This window comes from Macrotis lagotis, chromosome 1 (assembly GCF_037893015.1).
Source record: "Macrotis lagotis isolate mMagLag1 chromosome 1, bilby.v1.9.chrom.fasta, whole genome shotgun sequence".
NCBI classification, from domain to species: Eukaryota; Metazoa; Chordata; class Mammalia; order Peramelemorphia; family Peramelidae; genus Macrotis; species Macrotis lagotis.
In genome coordinates, this window is record NC_133658.1 from 43,742,404 (window position 1) to 43,759,521 (window position 17,118).

Consider the following 17,118-nt stretch of genomic DNA (forward strand, 5'->3'; position numbering starts at 1 on the left):
CAAATAACCAGAAAGTTGCTTCTTTTCCCTACTGTTTTTAGCCCCGGGCATGGTCAGAATTTAACATTCTTCACCCCAAAAACTACTTAAAAGCTCTTTTGAGATCTTATGACTGTTATAGCATTTTTAAATGAAATATATGGTACCATAATAATTTCTAAAGGGAAATTAAATCGAGATGTCTGCATCATTATCCAAAGGGAGACTTACTCCTCCATTCATTCACCAGGAGAAGTGGTCCAGTCTGGAGACCTGGGTTCAAATGCTGACTCTGACATTTCCCGGGGGCAAGTCACTCACCTCCCTGGGCTTTGGGGTCTTTGTCTCTAGAGTGGGATGGGGTGAGGTGACCTTTGTCACTTAAGATGCCTCCAGTTCTGCATCTAGGGCCTGCTGACCTGGTAGCCCAAAGTTGGAGAGGATGAGTGTCCCGGGTTTGTCTTGAACTCCTGCCTCTCACCAGCAGAGAGCACCGTTCCCTCTCAGATAGAGAAGCAGGCATTGCCAGCAATCCCCACTGGGCGTGAATGGGTGATTCTTTTCCTTTGAATGGGCACAGTGTGTGGGGCTGGGCAGACTTGGCAGAAGCTCTGGCCACAAGCCTCTCACTCAATCCCTTGCCAACGCTTCTCCCTTCCAGGCTGACAGCCCAGGCGCAGAGCCCGGGACCCCAGATGCTAATGACCCTTTCTAGGGCAACCTTCCTTCATGCCAGGGCTCTCTAGAACAAGCTGAAGGTTCAAGGATCACAGAATCGTGAAGTCCCAGAGTTGGAAGGAAGCTCAATGGCTAACCACTCCAACCCACACCTTAGTCCATCAGTTAATAAACATTTATTAAGTGCTTACTGTATACCATCACCATGTTACGTTCTAAGAATACAAAGAAAAACAACAGTCCCTGCCTTCAAGGAGCTTACAGTCTAATGGGCCATAGAGCACATAAGCAAGGAGATGCATCCAGAAGAGTTGGGGGGCTGCAATTGAGACAATGTATAAATACTGAAAGAAAAGATCAAACCAGGGTTTCTTCTCTTGTTCCCATCATCTTGTATTTATTTTTACATTCCTATAAATGGATAAACTGTTATTTCTGATAATAATTCTATTAACATGTTGAGGTTTATGGTAGAATATCACATACATTATCTTTTTTTGATGCTCACACTATTAGGAGACCAAGATAGGAAAGTAACCTGACCAGAGTCATGAAGCTAATGGGTCTTTGAGGTGGCCTTTGAACTTGGGTTCTTTCTGACTGTGTAAACACAGTTTTCTAACCAGTGAACCACCAAGCTGCCTAATTGAGAGCAGGAATTGTTTTATTTTATTGTTTTATTCTGTCTTTGTAGAGTGACTTCTTTATTTGGCTCAAGGGCTTTCCCAGAATATTCCACATGACTGTTTATTCATAGTATCATGGGTTCATAGGGAGCCAGAAGGGACCTCAGTGTCCATCTGATTCAACTGCCTTGTTTGCCCAGCCCCTGATTGTTCATGAGTAGGGAGCGGTGTAACATGGGGAGTCAGTCCTTTAGCAGGAAGGCGATTGGGGTTATTCTCTGCCCCGGACAGTGGAGGAAAGGCCCCTGGCCTGAGAGTCAGCAGATGGAGATTCTAGACAATGACTAGCCAAGTGGGTAGGACCATTAGGTGGGATCCCAAGGATCTGCTGGAATTCCCTCTAGCATTCCCCTCAGGTTTTCTTCCCCACGTGGGGATGTTCCAGGCCAACCTCCAGAGGAGTAGCCTCCATTAGAAGCCTCTATGGACATGTCCTTGGAGTTGCCTTGCCAAAAGAGGGAAGTGAAGGACTCTACTACCCTCTACCATCCCAATGCCAGCCTCATGTCCTGGCCTGCACCTTTTGGGGGTACATGGGGGCCTTTCTGATTTTCTTCCTTCTCTGAGCTCAGTTTATTCCTCACTCACCCAGAATAACCCATCTTGAACTTAGTTCTCAGCTACCCCCCAGAGCAGAGGTCCATAAGTATGTGTTGATGGATGAGAGCAGTTTCCAGGATCCTTCCTGCCCTTCTCCATCCTCAAAGCCACAGGAGCAGGAGTCTGGTGTTAGGCCAGGGCTCAGGGAGAGGCCTTTAATCCAAACAAGCTTGTGGGCTCTCTGTTCTCTGCCTCACCTTCTCCCTGGATGCAGGCAGGAAGGAGGAGAGGACAAGTTTCTGGGGTGGTGGGGGAGAAAATTCAGGGTCCCCCCCTCCCATGCAGGCACGAATACACACACACTATAGAAGGTTCCCAGGCCCCTCAGAGTCTGGCCTGCCCACAAGCCCCTCCCTTACAGGCAGATCTCTGGTGGTAGGTGGGGGGACCCCGAGAGGGAAGGCAGCAGCCCCTCCCCAGTCCCGCCCCTCAAGTGAGGGAAAGAGGTGGCAATATCCTTCAGAGCAGAGCAAAGGACCAGCCATCCAGCAGGAGGGGGCAGCAGTCAGGGACCCCAGGGCAGGATACAGCCTGGTTCACACAGTAAGTTTTGGGGAGAGGGAGGGATTTGGGGGAAGAGGACCTCGGGGGAATCTTGGACCTCTGGAGTGTGAAATAAATGTGCTTCAAGGCTCCGGAAGCCCAGCCTGAGGCAGACTCCTAACTAGACCCCATGAGATTGGAACCAGGCAGGATGGCTGTACAGAAGGGGCTGGAAGATGCCCATTTTGGAGACCGGCCAAAGACACCCCAGAGGAGATGCTGCCAGCACTAGGAAAAGGGAGCGGATGTCAACCCTCCCTGAGGGAGGCTCTTGGAGTCAGTGACCATCTTCTCACCACAGATGTTCAGGAGGCTGTTCCGTCTGGTTCTAGTAGAGGACTCCAGGGTTGGCTGTGCTCCTCACCCCACCCCACCCATCCCCAAACTCCCTTCCCTTCTCTACCCCCTGCCAGCAAGGGCTGACCTGAATGAAGAAGAGAATCAGAGTCCTCTGAAAAGGCTCCGGCTAGCTCACACCCACATCCTCTACCCAGAGTGATGCTCTGGGCCAGGGGTTATGTCTTCTCTGTCCTTCAGGCCACCGAGACAACGGCTCTCATCCACCCCCAGGGCAGACACAATGATGGTTGGGGTGCTGTTTCTCATGACCCTGAGCCTCCTACAGGTCCCTCTCAGTGATGGGCAGGTAAGGGTGGAGTCCCTTCACTCATTTCACTCCAATACCTCTTCTCATCAGCCCTCCCCTGGGGGAGCATCCTTTAGGCAGATCCCACCCAAAGGCACACCCTGAACTGGGCAATGAGAACACCCACGTCCCAGATGATGAAGTCAAGTCCCTGAGAGGTCAATGTGAAGAATGAGACCTTGAATTTCATCAAATTCTTTTCCACTCTTCTCCATAAAAGGTTAAGTGGATATTCATGTGTTATTAATTAGTATTAATATTATATTACATATAATTATATTGTATATAATTATAATATATAATTATATAATAATATATTGTGTTAATAATAATAGCCAGTCAGTTATTTGGCACCTTAAGATTTTCAAAGTATTTTTACACATTATTTCATCTGATCCTTATGATGACCCCATGAGGCAATTATCTCTATTTTACAAATGAGAAAAATAAAAATAGGAGAGTTTACATTGAGGACACACAAAGATAGGGAGTGGCTGGGGCAGGATTCAGACTCAGGTCTGAGTCCCAAATCTCATGCCTTCGTTATCCACCATACCATCTTCTCTTGAGGCACAATATGAGTAACAGGGTGTGCAAAGTGAGGAAAACCAGAGAGATATCTGCTGTCCTTTCTAAGGAAAAGTCCTGGAACCCATTGAGCTGCCCCCCAAGGGGAAGGGGCTGCTACCTTGGCCCAAAGGAGCAGGCTCTCCCTCAGTGGAGGTCTCAGCAGAGTCCTCAAGATATCCGTGATGTTCTCTGGGTCCCTCTTCCATCCCCCAGGGCTGTCTGAGCAAGCGTTCAGTGCTCACCACCATCCGCCAGATGCAGAAGCTGCTGTCCACCCAGGAAGCTGCCCAGCTGCAGGGCCTGCGCAGCCTCAGGAAGCAGCTCACCATGCTCCAGGGGAACGTCCACAAGCAGGCCACACGGAGGAACGGTAACCACCGAGGAGTGGTCCTGGTCTGGGCGGCAGCTGCTGAGGGGCTGGGCATCCCACAAACAGACCTCTGAGGGACTTTGGTTTCCAGGGCCGATTGGGAGCCCTGGTTGGTGTTAGAGGTTGGGTGGAAATGGCCCAGCTACTCAGGTATCAGGTACCCAAAACGTACTGTTTTGACCTAAACCATTCACATGAAACTAAGTTGTTCTGTGAGGAGCTAGCTTTGGGGGCATTGGTGGAGCTGTTGGGGTGCAGAGGTAAGTGAGTATAAGAGAGACTGCCTCCCCATTTGGGTAGGCTGTTGTCCAGGTCTGGATAATAACCTTGTATATCCTTGGGGAAGTCACATCTGGTCTCGGCACCTCAGTTTCATCATCTGAAAAATAGAGGAGAGAAGGAAGAAATCTGGCTTAGATGATATTCCAAAATTCTGCGCTTTGGTCACAATCTTCCCATAGAGGCAGAAAATAGACTGTTTAGCACGCTTCTGTTCTGTTCTGATTTTCCTCAAACAAAAACTCTTAAAATTGAAAAAAGTAAGGATTTCTTCCCCCTCTGCCTGTATCTAGCCCCCTCTGCTTCCTCCATACGCTTTACCAGAGGAATCACAAGATTAGAGCTAGGAGGGTTTTTGGAAGTCAGTGAGTCCAGGCCCAGCATCTTACAGATGATGAACTGCATCCCAGAGAAGTTAGAGTCATACAAGCAGTGAGTGTCCGAAATGGGCTTCAAACCAAGACCTTCCTGACTTTGGTCCTTGGCTCTTCAGTTCTCTCCAAAGGGAAGAGGAAGCAAAGTTTGGACAGGAAATATTTTAATAGCCTCTCCAACCTAGGGGAGTGATTTCTGGATTTTGAGTTTGGGCTTGAATCTCAGTTTTGAAATGTATTAATTCTGTGATCGGATAAGATATCCATGCCTCATTTTTGTCATCCATGAAATAGGGGGGTATATGTGCACCACCTTGACTCATTAGATTGCTATTAGAAAGGTCCCATTGAGGGGTGGCTAGGTGGCTCAGTGGATAAAGCACCGGCCCTGGAGTCAGGAGGACCTGAGTTCAAATCTGGTCTCAGACACTTAATGATTACCTAGCTGTGTGGCCTTGGGCAAGCCACTTAACCCCATTTGCCTTGCAAAAGCCTCAAAAAAAAAAAAGGTCCCACTGCATACATGTGAATTATTCTTATTTCCCCCTCTCCCCAGAGACGTGCCCCCATCTGGCTATGCCAGCACATGGCAGGAAGCTGGGAAGGAAAGTGGGCATAGGACATGAGGTGCATTTCTTGTGTGATACTGGCTTCCAGTTGGTGGGCTCTGAGTCCCGGCTGTGTCAAGAGAACCGAACTTGGAGTGGACAGCAGCCCTTTTGCAAGAGTAACGTATTCATAGCTATAAGGGATGGATGGGTGTGTTGGAGGGTGGTCACCAAAGGGCAAAGGAATGTTGGAGAATGAAGGGAGCATAAGCTTCCAGCCCTAAACATTGACTCTGATCCAGGCTTTTGGGTTGGCCCCAGTGGAGGAGTCCAGATGATCACGATCCCCAGGCACAGGCACAGATGCCACCATTGGACTATCCCAGAACCAAATCAGTCTTCAGAGATCAGTTTTGGGGGTGGGTATTGACTGTTCTCTGGGGCAAGACTGGGCATGAAATGAAGGACGCCCTCTCCCTCTTGGCCCCCAGGTATTGATGATTGTGCCAGCCAACCCTGCACCAATGGAGGCACCTGTGTGGATGATGTGCAAAGATACATCTGCCTCTGTCCAAGTGGCTGGACCGGAAACAACTGCCAGACCCCTGCCACCTCCTGTAAGTGCCCCCCTCCTACCCTGCCCCTGTGACCAACCCAGGAGACCACCCACTTCCACCCCTCCAAGAGAGGACAAGAAGCAGCTTCAGTCTCTTCAAAGCAATGTGGCCATTGATACCTGGGCTGAGGCAAGAAAGAGATCAAACCCTAGAGTGGGTCATTTGAAGAGAAAAACTGAGAAAGCATGGAGAATGCAGGCAGAGCTGGGGAGGGATTCTCCTTTCTAAGTCATTCAACAGGGATTAGCTGAGGGTCTCCTATGTGCCCAATCTGGGGTCCTAAGAAGTCTCAGCTTAGGACTCTGGCCTGAGGGAACCTGGGCATCTAGTCACGCCATCCTTGAGCCCTTGTGAACAATTATATCTTCATGGGTACATACACACACACACAAACACACACATACACACACACATGCCTTACTGTGATCTCTAGGATTTCTGTCTAGATAGCATCCCTTTTTCCTAGGCCATCCCCTTGCTAAGCTATCTGACCCTTGGCATCTTCATCTTCAACTATAATACTCAGGGGGCGGCTAGGTGGCACAGTGGATGGAGCACTGGCCCTGGAGTCAGGAGGACCTGGGTTTAAATCCGGCCTCAGACACTTAATAATTAATTACCTAACTGTGTGGCCTTGGGCAAGCCACTTAACCCCATTGCCTTGCAAAAACTAAAAAAAACAAAAAAAAAAAAAACTATAATACTCAGGGAACTTCAACTAGTTGATGGACTTTGGTTATACAACTTGAGAAAGACCTTGAATTCAGGTCCTTTGTGCCCCCTTTTCCCCAAGACCCTTGCTGAAACCCCTTGGGCACTGTGCTCAGTTGTACAGAGCAGGGAGGTCTAGGGGAGGCTGCCCTCTCTGACTGTGCCCTCTTCTGCCATTTCCTTCTCAGACTGGGTGTCTCTGAGTAACTCATCCTTCAGCCGCCAGCCCCGCTGTGCCGAGAATGGGCAGGGTGCCCGTCAGTGCAGCTGTGATATTGGCTTCCAGATGCGGGCAGGAGGTTTATGTCAAGGTGAGAATGGCCAAACGCATCCCTGGAGAAAAGGCATACCTCCTCAATGAGAGAAGTGAATTTGAGAATCAGAGAAGTTAGTCCTAAAAAGGGCAACTGAATCTGCCATATTATGGAAGAAAAAAAAGAGTCCCCAGAAGGGGGGTGGGGCCTTCCTTGCCCCAGGTCCTTTAGCCAGTTAGTTCAGAATCAACTATACCTTGGTGCCCTGTTTTCGACCTAGAATGACTCCCTCCTCATCTCCAACACTAAAAACCCTTGACTTGTTGATGCCAGGACTTTGAGAAAAGACGTCAGGGCTCTAATCATGCCCACGCTTAGGCTCGCAGGTTGTTTCCCCCTCAGTAGAACATAGACATCTTAAGGGCAGGAAGTTCCCAGGCCAATGAAGTCATGAGCCCATTGCCTGTTCCTTTGTTTCTCCCACATCTGGAGTGTATTCCAGATTTATGAATGCTCAAGGGGATTGCTGGCCCACACCACCTTCAATCCCTGGATCATCACTCTAGATTACCTTTCCCAGGGCAGGAAGGGGGGGATGAAGGGGAGGGAGAAGGAAACAAAAGAACTTGGGATAGTATAAGGTTTTAGACAAAGGAGCCGGGTCCTGCTCTGAACAGTGGTGTGCAGTGGAAAGAGTCCTGAAGGAGTCCCAGGACCTGGATTCGAATCTCAGTATGGTGGTTATCAAGTGACCTTGGACAACTCAGAGTCTCTGGGCTGCAGTTCCTCATTTGTGAAATGGAAAAGGCTGGACTCCATTCCAGCTTTGGAGCCTCTGATGTGACCAGTCATAGAGTCTTCAGTCTTGTGGGAGGGGAGGGGATGGGAGGAGAGAGCTCTTCCACCTCTCATCATCTGACCCTCTGCTATTCACCTTCTCAGATGTTGATGAGTGCCAGATGTTCCAGCTAAACCACCAGAACAGAATCTGTGTCCACAATTGTATCAACCTACCTGGATCCTATCGTTGTATCTGCCCCCCAGGCTACCTGCTCAACCCTGACCAAAATACATGTGAAGGTGGGCACCTCTATCCAGGGGTCACTTTCCTCCAATCCAAGGGATATTAGAGTAGGGGGGAGGTGGAGAGTACTTGTGACCCTCAGGCATCTGGGAGCCTTGTCTCGTCATGGCTTGTTTTCTATACCATCTCCTTCCCATCCCTTCTCTCACTCCTTGTTTTGGACAGTAATCCTCTCCATCACTTGATGCACTCTATCCCTCCTTGTTCAGAGACAGTCTCTTGTTGGCCCTCCCCATGTCCCAAGGAGTTTGGGAATGATTTTTATGCTTCCCACTCTCCAGTATAAGGGAATTGAAGTGGGAGTGGTACCAAGTGAGATGGGATAAGAACTCCGGGGTCAGTTCCTGCTCTGAGACTTCTCTCCTTATCTCTGAGAATGCCCCTTGGACACATGGCAAGGCTGAGCTGGGAAGGTCAGACTTCCAGTCCAAGCTCTGTTTAGCAGATCAGAAGGTCCTGTTCAAAGATCCAGCCCATCTAGCAGCACTTGCTGTCCTGAGGATCATCCAAGGATAGACTGACTACATTAAAGACTACCTCTCCCTTCATCTTACCAATTAGGAAACTAGAGACCAGCAAGGTCAAGTGACTTGTCCAAAGTCACAAAGTAGCAAGTGGTGATCAGGATTCAAATCCAGATCTTCTGATACCAAACTTCAGAGCTCTGTCCACCGTACCATGCTTCTTCCTACCTTCTCTTGTCTTACCTCTTTAAGTTCAAGACTAAAGGGACCCTGGTGTGTGTGTATGATTTATGGATGCAATTGTGTGTGTGTGTGTGTGTGTGTGTGTGTGTGTGTGTGTGTGTGTGGTATGAGAGACAGACAGAGAAAGGGAGGAGAGAGGAAAAGGGAGAGGAAGGGGAGAGAGAGCAGAAAAGGAGAAAAAGAGAGGAAGAGAGAGAAGAAAGAGAAAAGAGAAGAAAAGAGAAAGGAAATAGTAGAGAAAGAAAGGGAGAGAACGAAGAGAGACAGAAACAGAGAATCAGAGGGGGGAAAGAGGGAGAGAGAGAGAGAGAGAGACAGAGAGAGACAGAGACAGAGAGACAGAGAGAGAGAGAGAGAGAGAGAGAGAGAGAGAGAGAGATGAAAAAAAGTCTTTCTTTTTCCAGATGTGGATGAGTGTGCAGATCAGCAGCATAACTGTAGCAGAGGCGAGCTGTGCATCAACGTCTTTGGGGGTTTCCAGTGTGTGCGACCAGAATGCCCTCGGCCCCGGCACAACACCAGCTATGTGAAGACATCAGCCTTGTGAGTGACTTCCTGCGTCCTTCAGTCTTGCTCCCCGTCTCCCCCTCTCCCTCCTCCAGCTCCAGTCATCCCACTCTCTTGGGTGGAGCCCATTATCCAAATCAAGTCAAGAAGTCATAAGTCTAACTATTCTGGGCACCATGCTAAGGAACTGGAGACACCAAGACAGGAGGAACAGTCCTTGCCTTCAAGGAGCTTACTCTCTAATAGGAGAAAAAACATGTTGAAAAGATAGATCCCTAACAGGATCAATTGGAAACAATATGAATGGGAAAACATGAGCATTAAAGGGGAAATTGGGAAAGCCTTTTTGCAGAAGATGGGTCTTCAGGGAAGCTAGGAGATGAAGAGGAGGAAGGCATTCCAGGCATGGGGGCCACCAGTGAAAATGAATACAGTTGGGACACCTTGTCTGTGTGTGCGTGTGTGTGTGTGTGTGTGAGAGAGAGAGAGAGAGAGAGAGAGAGAGAGGAACAGAGAGGAGGCCAGTGTCTCTGGGTCACTTTGTGGTGTGGAAGGGAATAGGAGATGTGAGAAGACAAGAAAAGTAGGAAGGGGCAGGTTAATAACAGACTTTAGAAGTCAAATGAAGGGTTTCTAATTGATCCTGGAAGTCACAGGGAATCACATCAGTTAACCTGCCATCAGGAAGGCCTGGGCATCTCTCCTTTCCTCTGTCCCATCCTGACCAGCATCTAAAGAACTACTGTCAAGTTTAACCCTCCCCAACCCAACAGCCCCCAAACAGCTGAAGTTCCCATTAGGTGGGCTTCTAGGAGAAAAGTAGATAGCTCACAATGGACCTGGAGTCAGAAGCTCCAAGTTCAAATTTGACTTCAGATACTCACTGGCTCTGTGTGGTCGGTCACTTAACCTCTATCTGCCTTAAGTTTCCTCCATAGTAAAATGAGGATACTAATAGGAACTATTTCACAGGATTGTTGTGAGGATCGCTAAGGGAAAGGGAATAATGTATTAAGCACCTATCATGGGCCTGATGCCCACCTGCCTAACAACTGAGATATCTGTATAGTGCTTAACACCATGGCTGGCAAGGAATTGGTGCTTCTCCCCTTCCCCTTTCCCAGGTCAAATCAACTACCTTCTCTCTGCCTCAGTTTCCTCATCTCTAAAATGAGGATAACAGTAACACCACCTTCAGATATTAGAGTTCTATTCAGTGCCTACAAAGAAAGGCAAAGATAAAAAGAGTTATTTGTAAGTTATTTGCAAACCTTAAAGGACACCTGCTGGGTAGTTTCTGCCCCTAGGAGTAGGGAGGCAGGAGCTCTTGGGTGCCAAACAGGCTGGCACCAGTTCACCTGCCACACAAACCCTGGGATGACCAGACCCCCAGGGAAGAGGGGACTGACCTGGGGAGGGGTCCTTAGTCTCTCCCTCTCCTTCCACCCTCCTCCAGCCAATGCGAGCGGAACCCGTGCCCAGTGGATAGCTATGCCTGCCGTCAGGCTGCCAACTCCATCTCCTTCCACTACCTGCCACTGCCCTCCAACCGCACAGTGCCACGCGTGCTCTTCAGGATGTCCACCACACGCTTCCTCGGAGACAGCCTGCGCTTTGCCATCACAGGTGGCCGGGGCCTTGGGGCCTTCGCTGTGCAGCGCTCTGACCGGCACACGGGCGAGCTGGTGCTGACCAGCCCGGTACCCGGTCCCGCCACATTGGAGGTGCAACTGGAGATGAGTGAGCTCTCCAAGAAGGTGCTGCTGGGCAAGCACATCTTCAGGATCACCGCTTTCATCTCCCCCTATGAGTTCTAGTTCGCAGGTAGTGGGGGCCCTCCCGGGGTCGGCAGTGCTTTCATGCCAGCGTTGTCAGACCCAGCGGCTACTGTTCTTGCTTCCTTCCTCTTTGCTATAATCTGAAGGGCTGGGATGCTAGGCGGGTGGGGGAAAGACCAACCATCAGGACACCTGAGTTCTCTGTCATTTTTGACATGTATGAACCTGAGTACTTCCCTTTCCCTGGGCCTCAGTTTCCCCATCTCTAATATTAGACTAGGACTAGATTAGGTCCATTCTGCTTCTAAGAAAATAAAAATCTAAAATAATTCACTATTGTGTTCTGGAAAAGAAATATGTATGGCTTCCTTCATCCACTCTCCCACCTACCCACCCAAACCTCATAAGAAAAAACCAGCCTCCAGACCATCAGAGGGTCCAGTAGTAAAGACCAATTCTTCCTGAAAATGGATACCCCAAGCCCCCAAAGACATCACCCCAGAGTTAGGAGAATGTTTGACCTTTGCAAATGTTGCTATGGGATTGAACTCAGGCCCTCCTGACTCCAAGGTCAGTGCTCTATCCACTGCATCACCTAACTGGGGCCAGGTAGTGTAGTGAACAGAATACCAACCCTTCAGTCAGGAGGACTGAGTTCAAATCTAGCCTCAGAAACTCTGAACCCTGATTGTCTCACATCCAGGACCATATTGTTGTTCTGATCCATATCTGGTCATTGGATCTAAATGGTTATGGAGGATAAAGTGAGGCTGGTGACTAAGCAGAGCCTCTCCCTACTCAAAGCCAATTCACAGGCTTGTCATGGCATCACCTCCCTGATATCATAGTCTTCTTCAAAAAAAAAAAAAGGATGGGTGGGCTGGGTGGCTCAGTGGATAGAGCACTGGCTCTGGAGTCAGAAGGACCTGACTTCAAATTTGACCTCAGACACTTAATAATTAGCTAGCTGTGTGACCTTGGGCAAGTCACCTAATACCCCACCATTGCCTTGCAAAAACAACAACCAAAAAAAGGACAAACATCATCATCATCATCATCATCATCATCATCATCATATTCCTCTGGAAATTAAAGACTGGGACAATGACCAGAATCCCTTCTACCCAAGGAGTTCAATGATGTCATTCTGGTCAAAGAGACAGGAAGTCATGTATGGAGCCAGTATGGCAGACAATGACACTATGTCATCTATTCATTACCTTCCTCACCAATTATTTACCCTCACACACAATAGACAATTATTTCTCATCCATCGGCCTTTTCCTGAAATTCTCTATATCTCCTTCTTTTGTCCCTCCCCATCTCTCTATTCCCCCTCCCCAAATCAAGCTCCTTTTACCTTGGGTGGGTCCCCATATCCTGGTAGAGCTCAGGGCTCTAGTCCTGCTCCTGACCCTCACTAGCTATTGGGCCATGGGTCAGATATGTAACCCCTCTGAACCTCAGTTTCTTCTACTGTAAAATGGGGAAGGATCATGATTCCTCTAAGGCCTATCTTACAGGTTTTTTGCAAGACACATGAGATAATTCATATAATATGTTTTGCAAACTTTAATGCAATATGAAAATGCCAGGAATCATCACCAACATCATCCCCATCAAAGACCTCCCCTAGGTCTTTGTCCTGGATCATTGTTCCCTTAACTCCAGAACTGATCCAACTGCTTTGTGTGGCCTCAGTTCAATATGACCTCTGTAGATCTCAGCCGATCCAGTCCAGGGGAGCACCGGGATTCCACAAACTGAGCAGATGCATGAACTAGACTGGCACTTATCTCCATTGCAAAAATCTAGAAACTGTCCTTGTTCCATTTATCTCACATTTTTATAGTCCAGAGTTCAGTCCCAAGTATATTATCTTCCCATCATCTCTCTGCATTATGGAAGGGGAGAAAGGAAAAAAGAGATCATTTTCCTTTCACACAGGGAGAAACTGAGAACTAATGGGAAGACATGACTTTTCCAAGGTAATATCATTGGGCCTGGAATCTGTCCTTTCCTTAACTTTCCCATTCAGACAGAACCTCCTTTTGTCACCCATCAGGGTCAGGATATTTCCCAAAATCTGTCTGCAATCCATGAGGCTAAAAAGGGAAAGAAATGGGATGCAGAGGGAAAGTGTGGAAATGATGGGCAAAGTCCTAGGAAACACAGCATCTATGGAAAGCTAGATGATAGATAGATAGATAGATAGATAGATAGATAGATAGATAGATAGATAGATTGATACACACACACATATATATATAGATAAACAGAAAGATACATACATAGATAGATAGATAGATAGATAGATAGATAGATAGATAGATAGATAGATGATAGATAGACAGATGAGAGTGAGAGATGGATGGATGGATGAATGGATACACACATATACAGATAAACAGATAGATAGAGGAGAGAGAGAGGGAGAGAGACAGAAACAGAGAGAAAGAGAGAAAGACAGAAAGAGACAGAGAGACAGACACAGAGAGAGAGAGAGAGACCTACCAAAAGTGTATTCAAAGAAGATATAAGGTAACCTTGGAGAAGAAGGCTCTCGAATCTGGAGAGGACCAGGAAAAAACCTCCTACAGAAAAAGGCACTTGATCTGAGTCTTAAAGGAAGTCAGGGGTTCCAGGAATCAGAGATAAGGCAGGTGTGAAGTCCAGGACCCATGAGAGTGAGGCAGCAGTGAGATGTGAGTAGCTCCAAGAAGGCCAATATCCCAGGACCATAGAGAAAACAGGAAAAGTAAAGGGTTTTAAAACAACAAGCAGAAGAGCAAATATTCAATCTTGGAGGTAATACCCTGGAGGGTATGAGCAAGGGAGGAACACAATCATATTTGGCTTTAGGAAAATCACTTTGGCAGGTCTATGAAGGACAAGTTAGAAATGGGGCTTATCTGAGACAGAAAGACCAATTAGAAGACTATTGTATTTTGGTGGGTGGGTATAAGATCCAGGGGAAATTTAGGCACGTGACAAAAGATGTCAATAATATTTATCACAAAAGGAGCAATAAAATTATTAACCAAGAAAAATATAGTACAAGAAAATAATCCAGGCAAGAGGCAATGAAGGCTTAGACTAAGGTATGGTTACATGAGTGGAGAGAAGAAGACATAGGAAAACTAAGATTTGTAATTAATTTTTATGTGTAGATTGAAGGAGAGATTGGAGAATGGTCTCAAGATTATGAACCAGGCGACTAGGAGGAATGAAAGTCTCTGAGACCAAAGGCTGCCTTGGCTAGCTTCTCTGTGCCTCGAAGTCTTTCCTTATCACCCCCTCCCCAGAAGCTCAGGTGTGGAAACTGCATATTTACATGAACCTGGAGAGGCCAAGTCTGCTGCTTCAGCCCCAGGACTGTGTCAGATAGGTTACTCTGTTTGCAAGATTCATCACGTCCCCACGGGCTGTTCTATTCTTTGCTCCCACTAGGATCCTCTGAAGGAACTTTTGTTCAGACTCCACTATGGTAATAATAATTAGTTAATATTGATATTGAGCTTTGAGGTTTGTAAGTGGTTTAAAAATATCTTATTTGATCTTCACAATTCCCATTTTACAGACAGGGAAACTGAGGCAGACAGAAGTTAAGTGATTTGCCTAATGACTATCTGAGACCAGATTTGAATTCTGGTCTTCTTGACTCTAGGTCCACCTACCTGTCTATACCAGGTACCTACCTAATCTCTGAAGAATCACAGGATCAAGCCTGATCCCATTCATCGTTTAGAAGTCTGATAGAGGATGGCCTTTCTTCACTACCAATGAGGGAGAGACCAAGGCCATCTCTGCCCCATTTTTCACATCTCATAGCTAGAACCCCATCCTCGTCTCTCACTTCTTTATTGCCTTTGCAGTTCATGAAGGGTTTTCTCTCTGTTTGTTCATTAAATCATCATAACATAGTGCCCTATGAATAGACACTAACATTTTACATATCATGCCAATTGGATTCTGGATTTAAGAAGACAGTTCATCCTTAGAGAATATAATTAATAAAACACAGTATTTCATAAGGACGTTTGACAAGCCTGGTTCACAGTCACCAAGATCCCTTTTATCTTTAGTCTGGCACAAGAGGGGCCCAGTTAGCAGCTAACCACCTTCTCAGTTCAACCTGACCAACATTTATTTAGTTTCTCTTTTGTAATGCACACTATTCTCTTCCAAGGGATACAAAAATGAAGGTGACAAAATTCGTGTTTTCATGGGGTTTTCATTCTTGTAACAAGCCAGCACAATATAAAATTTTCCAGAAAGTAATAGAAAGGGGCCGCTAGGTGGCGCAGTGGATAAAGCACCCGCCTTGGAGTCAGGAGTACCTGGGTTCAAATCCGGTCTCAGACACTTAATAATTACTTAGTTGTGTGGCCTTGGGCAAGCCACTTAACTCCATTTGCCTTGCAAAAAACCTTAAAAAAAAGAAAGTAATAGAAAAATTCAAAAGATAAAGCTGCATGAGTAGCTTTGAAGGGAGCCAGAGATTCTAAAAGATGATGGTGAAAAACATTCCAAGGATAGGGTCCTTCTTGGCAAAGAAATGGAGAGAGAAAGTAGAGTATAATGTATGCCAGCCTGAGTACAAAGTGATGATTAAAGTGTAATCAATGGGGCAACTAGGTGGTGCAGTGGCTAGAACACCAGCCCTGGAGTCAAGAGGACCTCAATTCAAATCCAGTCTCAGACACATTATAATTACCTAGCTCTGTGACCTTGGGTAAGTCACTTAACCCCACTACCTTACAAAAACTAAAAAAAATAAATAAATAAGGTGTAATCTGCCTCACTCTCATGGGTCCTGGACTTCACACCTGCCTTATCTCTGGTTCCTGGAACCCCTGACTTCCTTTAAGACTCAGATCAAGCGCCTTTTTCTGTAGGAGGTTTTTCCTGGTCCTCCCCAGGTGTGAGAGCCTTCACCTCCAAGGTTACCTTATATCTTCTTTGAATATATTTTTGATAGGTCTCTCTCTCTCTCGCTCGCTCTCTCTCTCTCTCTCTCTATCTATCTATCTATCTATCTATCTATCTATCTATCTATCTATGTGTGTATCCATTCATCCATCTATCCATCTCTCTTGTAAAAGATTTTAAATATCAAACAGAAGAGTCAATATTTTATACTAGAAGCCATAGGGAACAATTAAAATAATTTTCTAAGCAGACATTGGCATGATTAGACCTGAGCTTTAGGGGAATGGATAGTGGTGGGGGGTGAAAAGTCAGAAGCAGAAGCATGCTTCATAATGAGTTCTCTGGAATTGTGGTTGGTCACTGCATTGATCAGAATTCTTGTCTTTAAAGTTATCTTTACAATGTCATTATCATATAAATTGTTCTCCTAGAAGCCTGTAGGGATTTGCATGAACTGATGCTGAGTGAGATGAGCAGAACCAGAAAAACACCATACACCCTAACAGCAACATGGGAGCAATGATCAACCTTGATGGACTTGCTCATTCTATCAGTGCAACAATCAGGAACAATTTGGGGCTGTATGCCATGGAGAATACCATCTATATCCAGAGAAAGAACTGTAGGGTTTGAACAAAGACCAAGGACTATTACCTTTAATTTAGGGAAAAAAACCTGGTATCTTATTGTCTGATCTTGCTATCTCTTATGCTTTATATCTCTTTATATGCTTTATATCTTTATATCTCTTCTTTCTTTATATCTCTTCTTTAAGGATATGATTTCTCTCTCATCACATTCAATTTGGATCAGTGTATACCATGGAAACAATATAAAGACTGGCAAATTGCCTTCTTTTGGGGGTGGGGGAGGGAAGTAAGATTAGGGGAAAAATTGTAAAACTCAAAATAAATAAAATCTTCTAAAAATAAATAAATAAATTGTTCTCCTAGTTCTGGTCACTTCACTTTGAATCAGTTTATATAAGTATTACCAGATTTTTTTTTGTTGTTCCAACAACAGTGAATTAATATATATATATATATATATGTGTGTGTGTGTGTTAATAATTGATTAATATTAATATAATATACAGCCCTTCCAATTTTTATCATTTCCCATTTTTTGTCAATTTTGTCAATGTGATGAATGAGGTAGACTCTCAATTGTTTTAATTCACATTTTTATAGTTATTAGTGATTTCAATTATTTTCATATAGTTACTGGTAACTTAGATTTCTTCCTCTGAAAACTT

At 46.1% G+C, this 17,118-nt stretch overlaps 1 protein-coding gene across 1 annotated transcript; it reads left to right on the forward strand.

Moving 5' to 3' along the window:
- Positions 1-3,066: 3,066 nt before the first annotated feature.
- LOC141513209 (fibulin-7-like) lies at positions 3,067-10,970 on the forward strand. Its single transcript, XM_074222825.1, has 8 exons — positions 3,067-3,132; positions 3,916-4,072; positions 5,282-5,452; positions 5,765-5,890; positions 6,790-6,912; positions 7,798-7,935; positions 9,051-9,189; positions 10,610-10,970. The coding sequence occupies exons 1-8, from the start codon at positions 3,067-3,069 to the stop codon at positions 10,968-10,970; spliced, it is 1,281 nt and encodes a 426-aa protein (XP_074078926.1).
- The last annotated feature ends 6,148 nt before the right edge of the window (positions 10,971-17,118 follow it).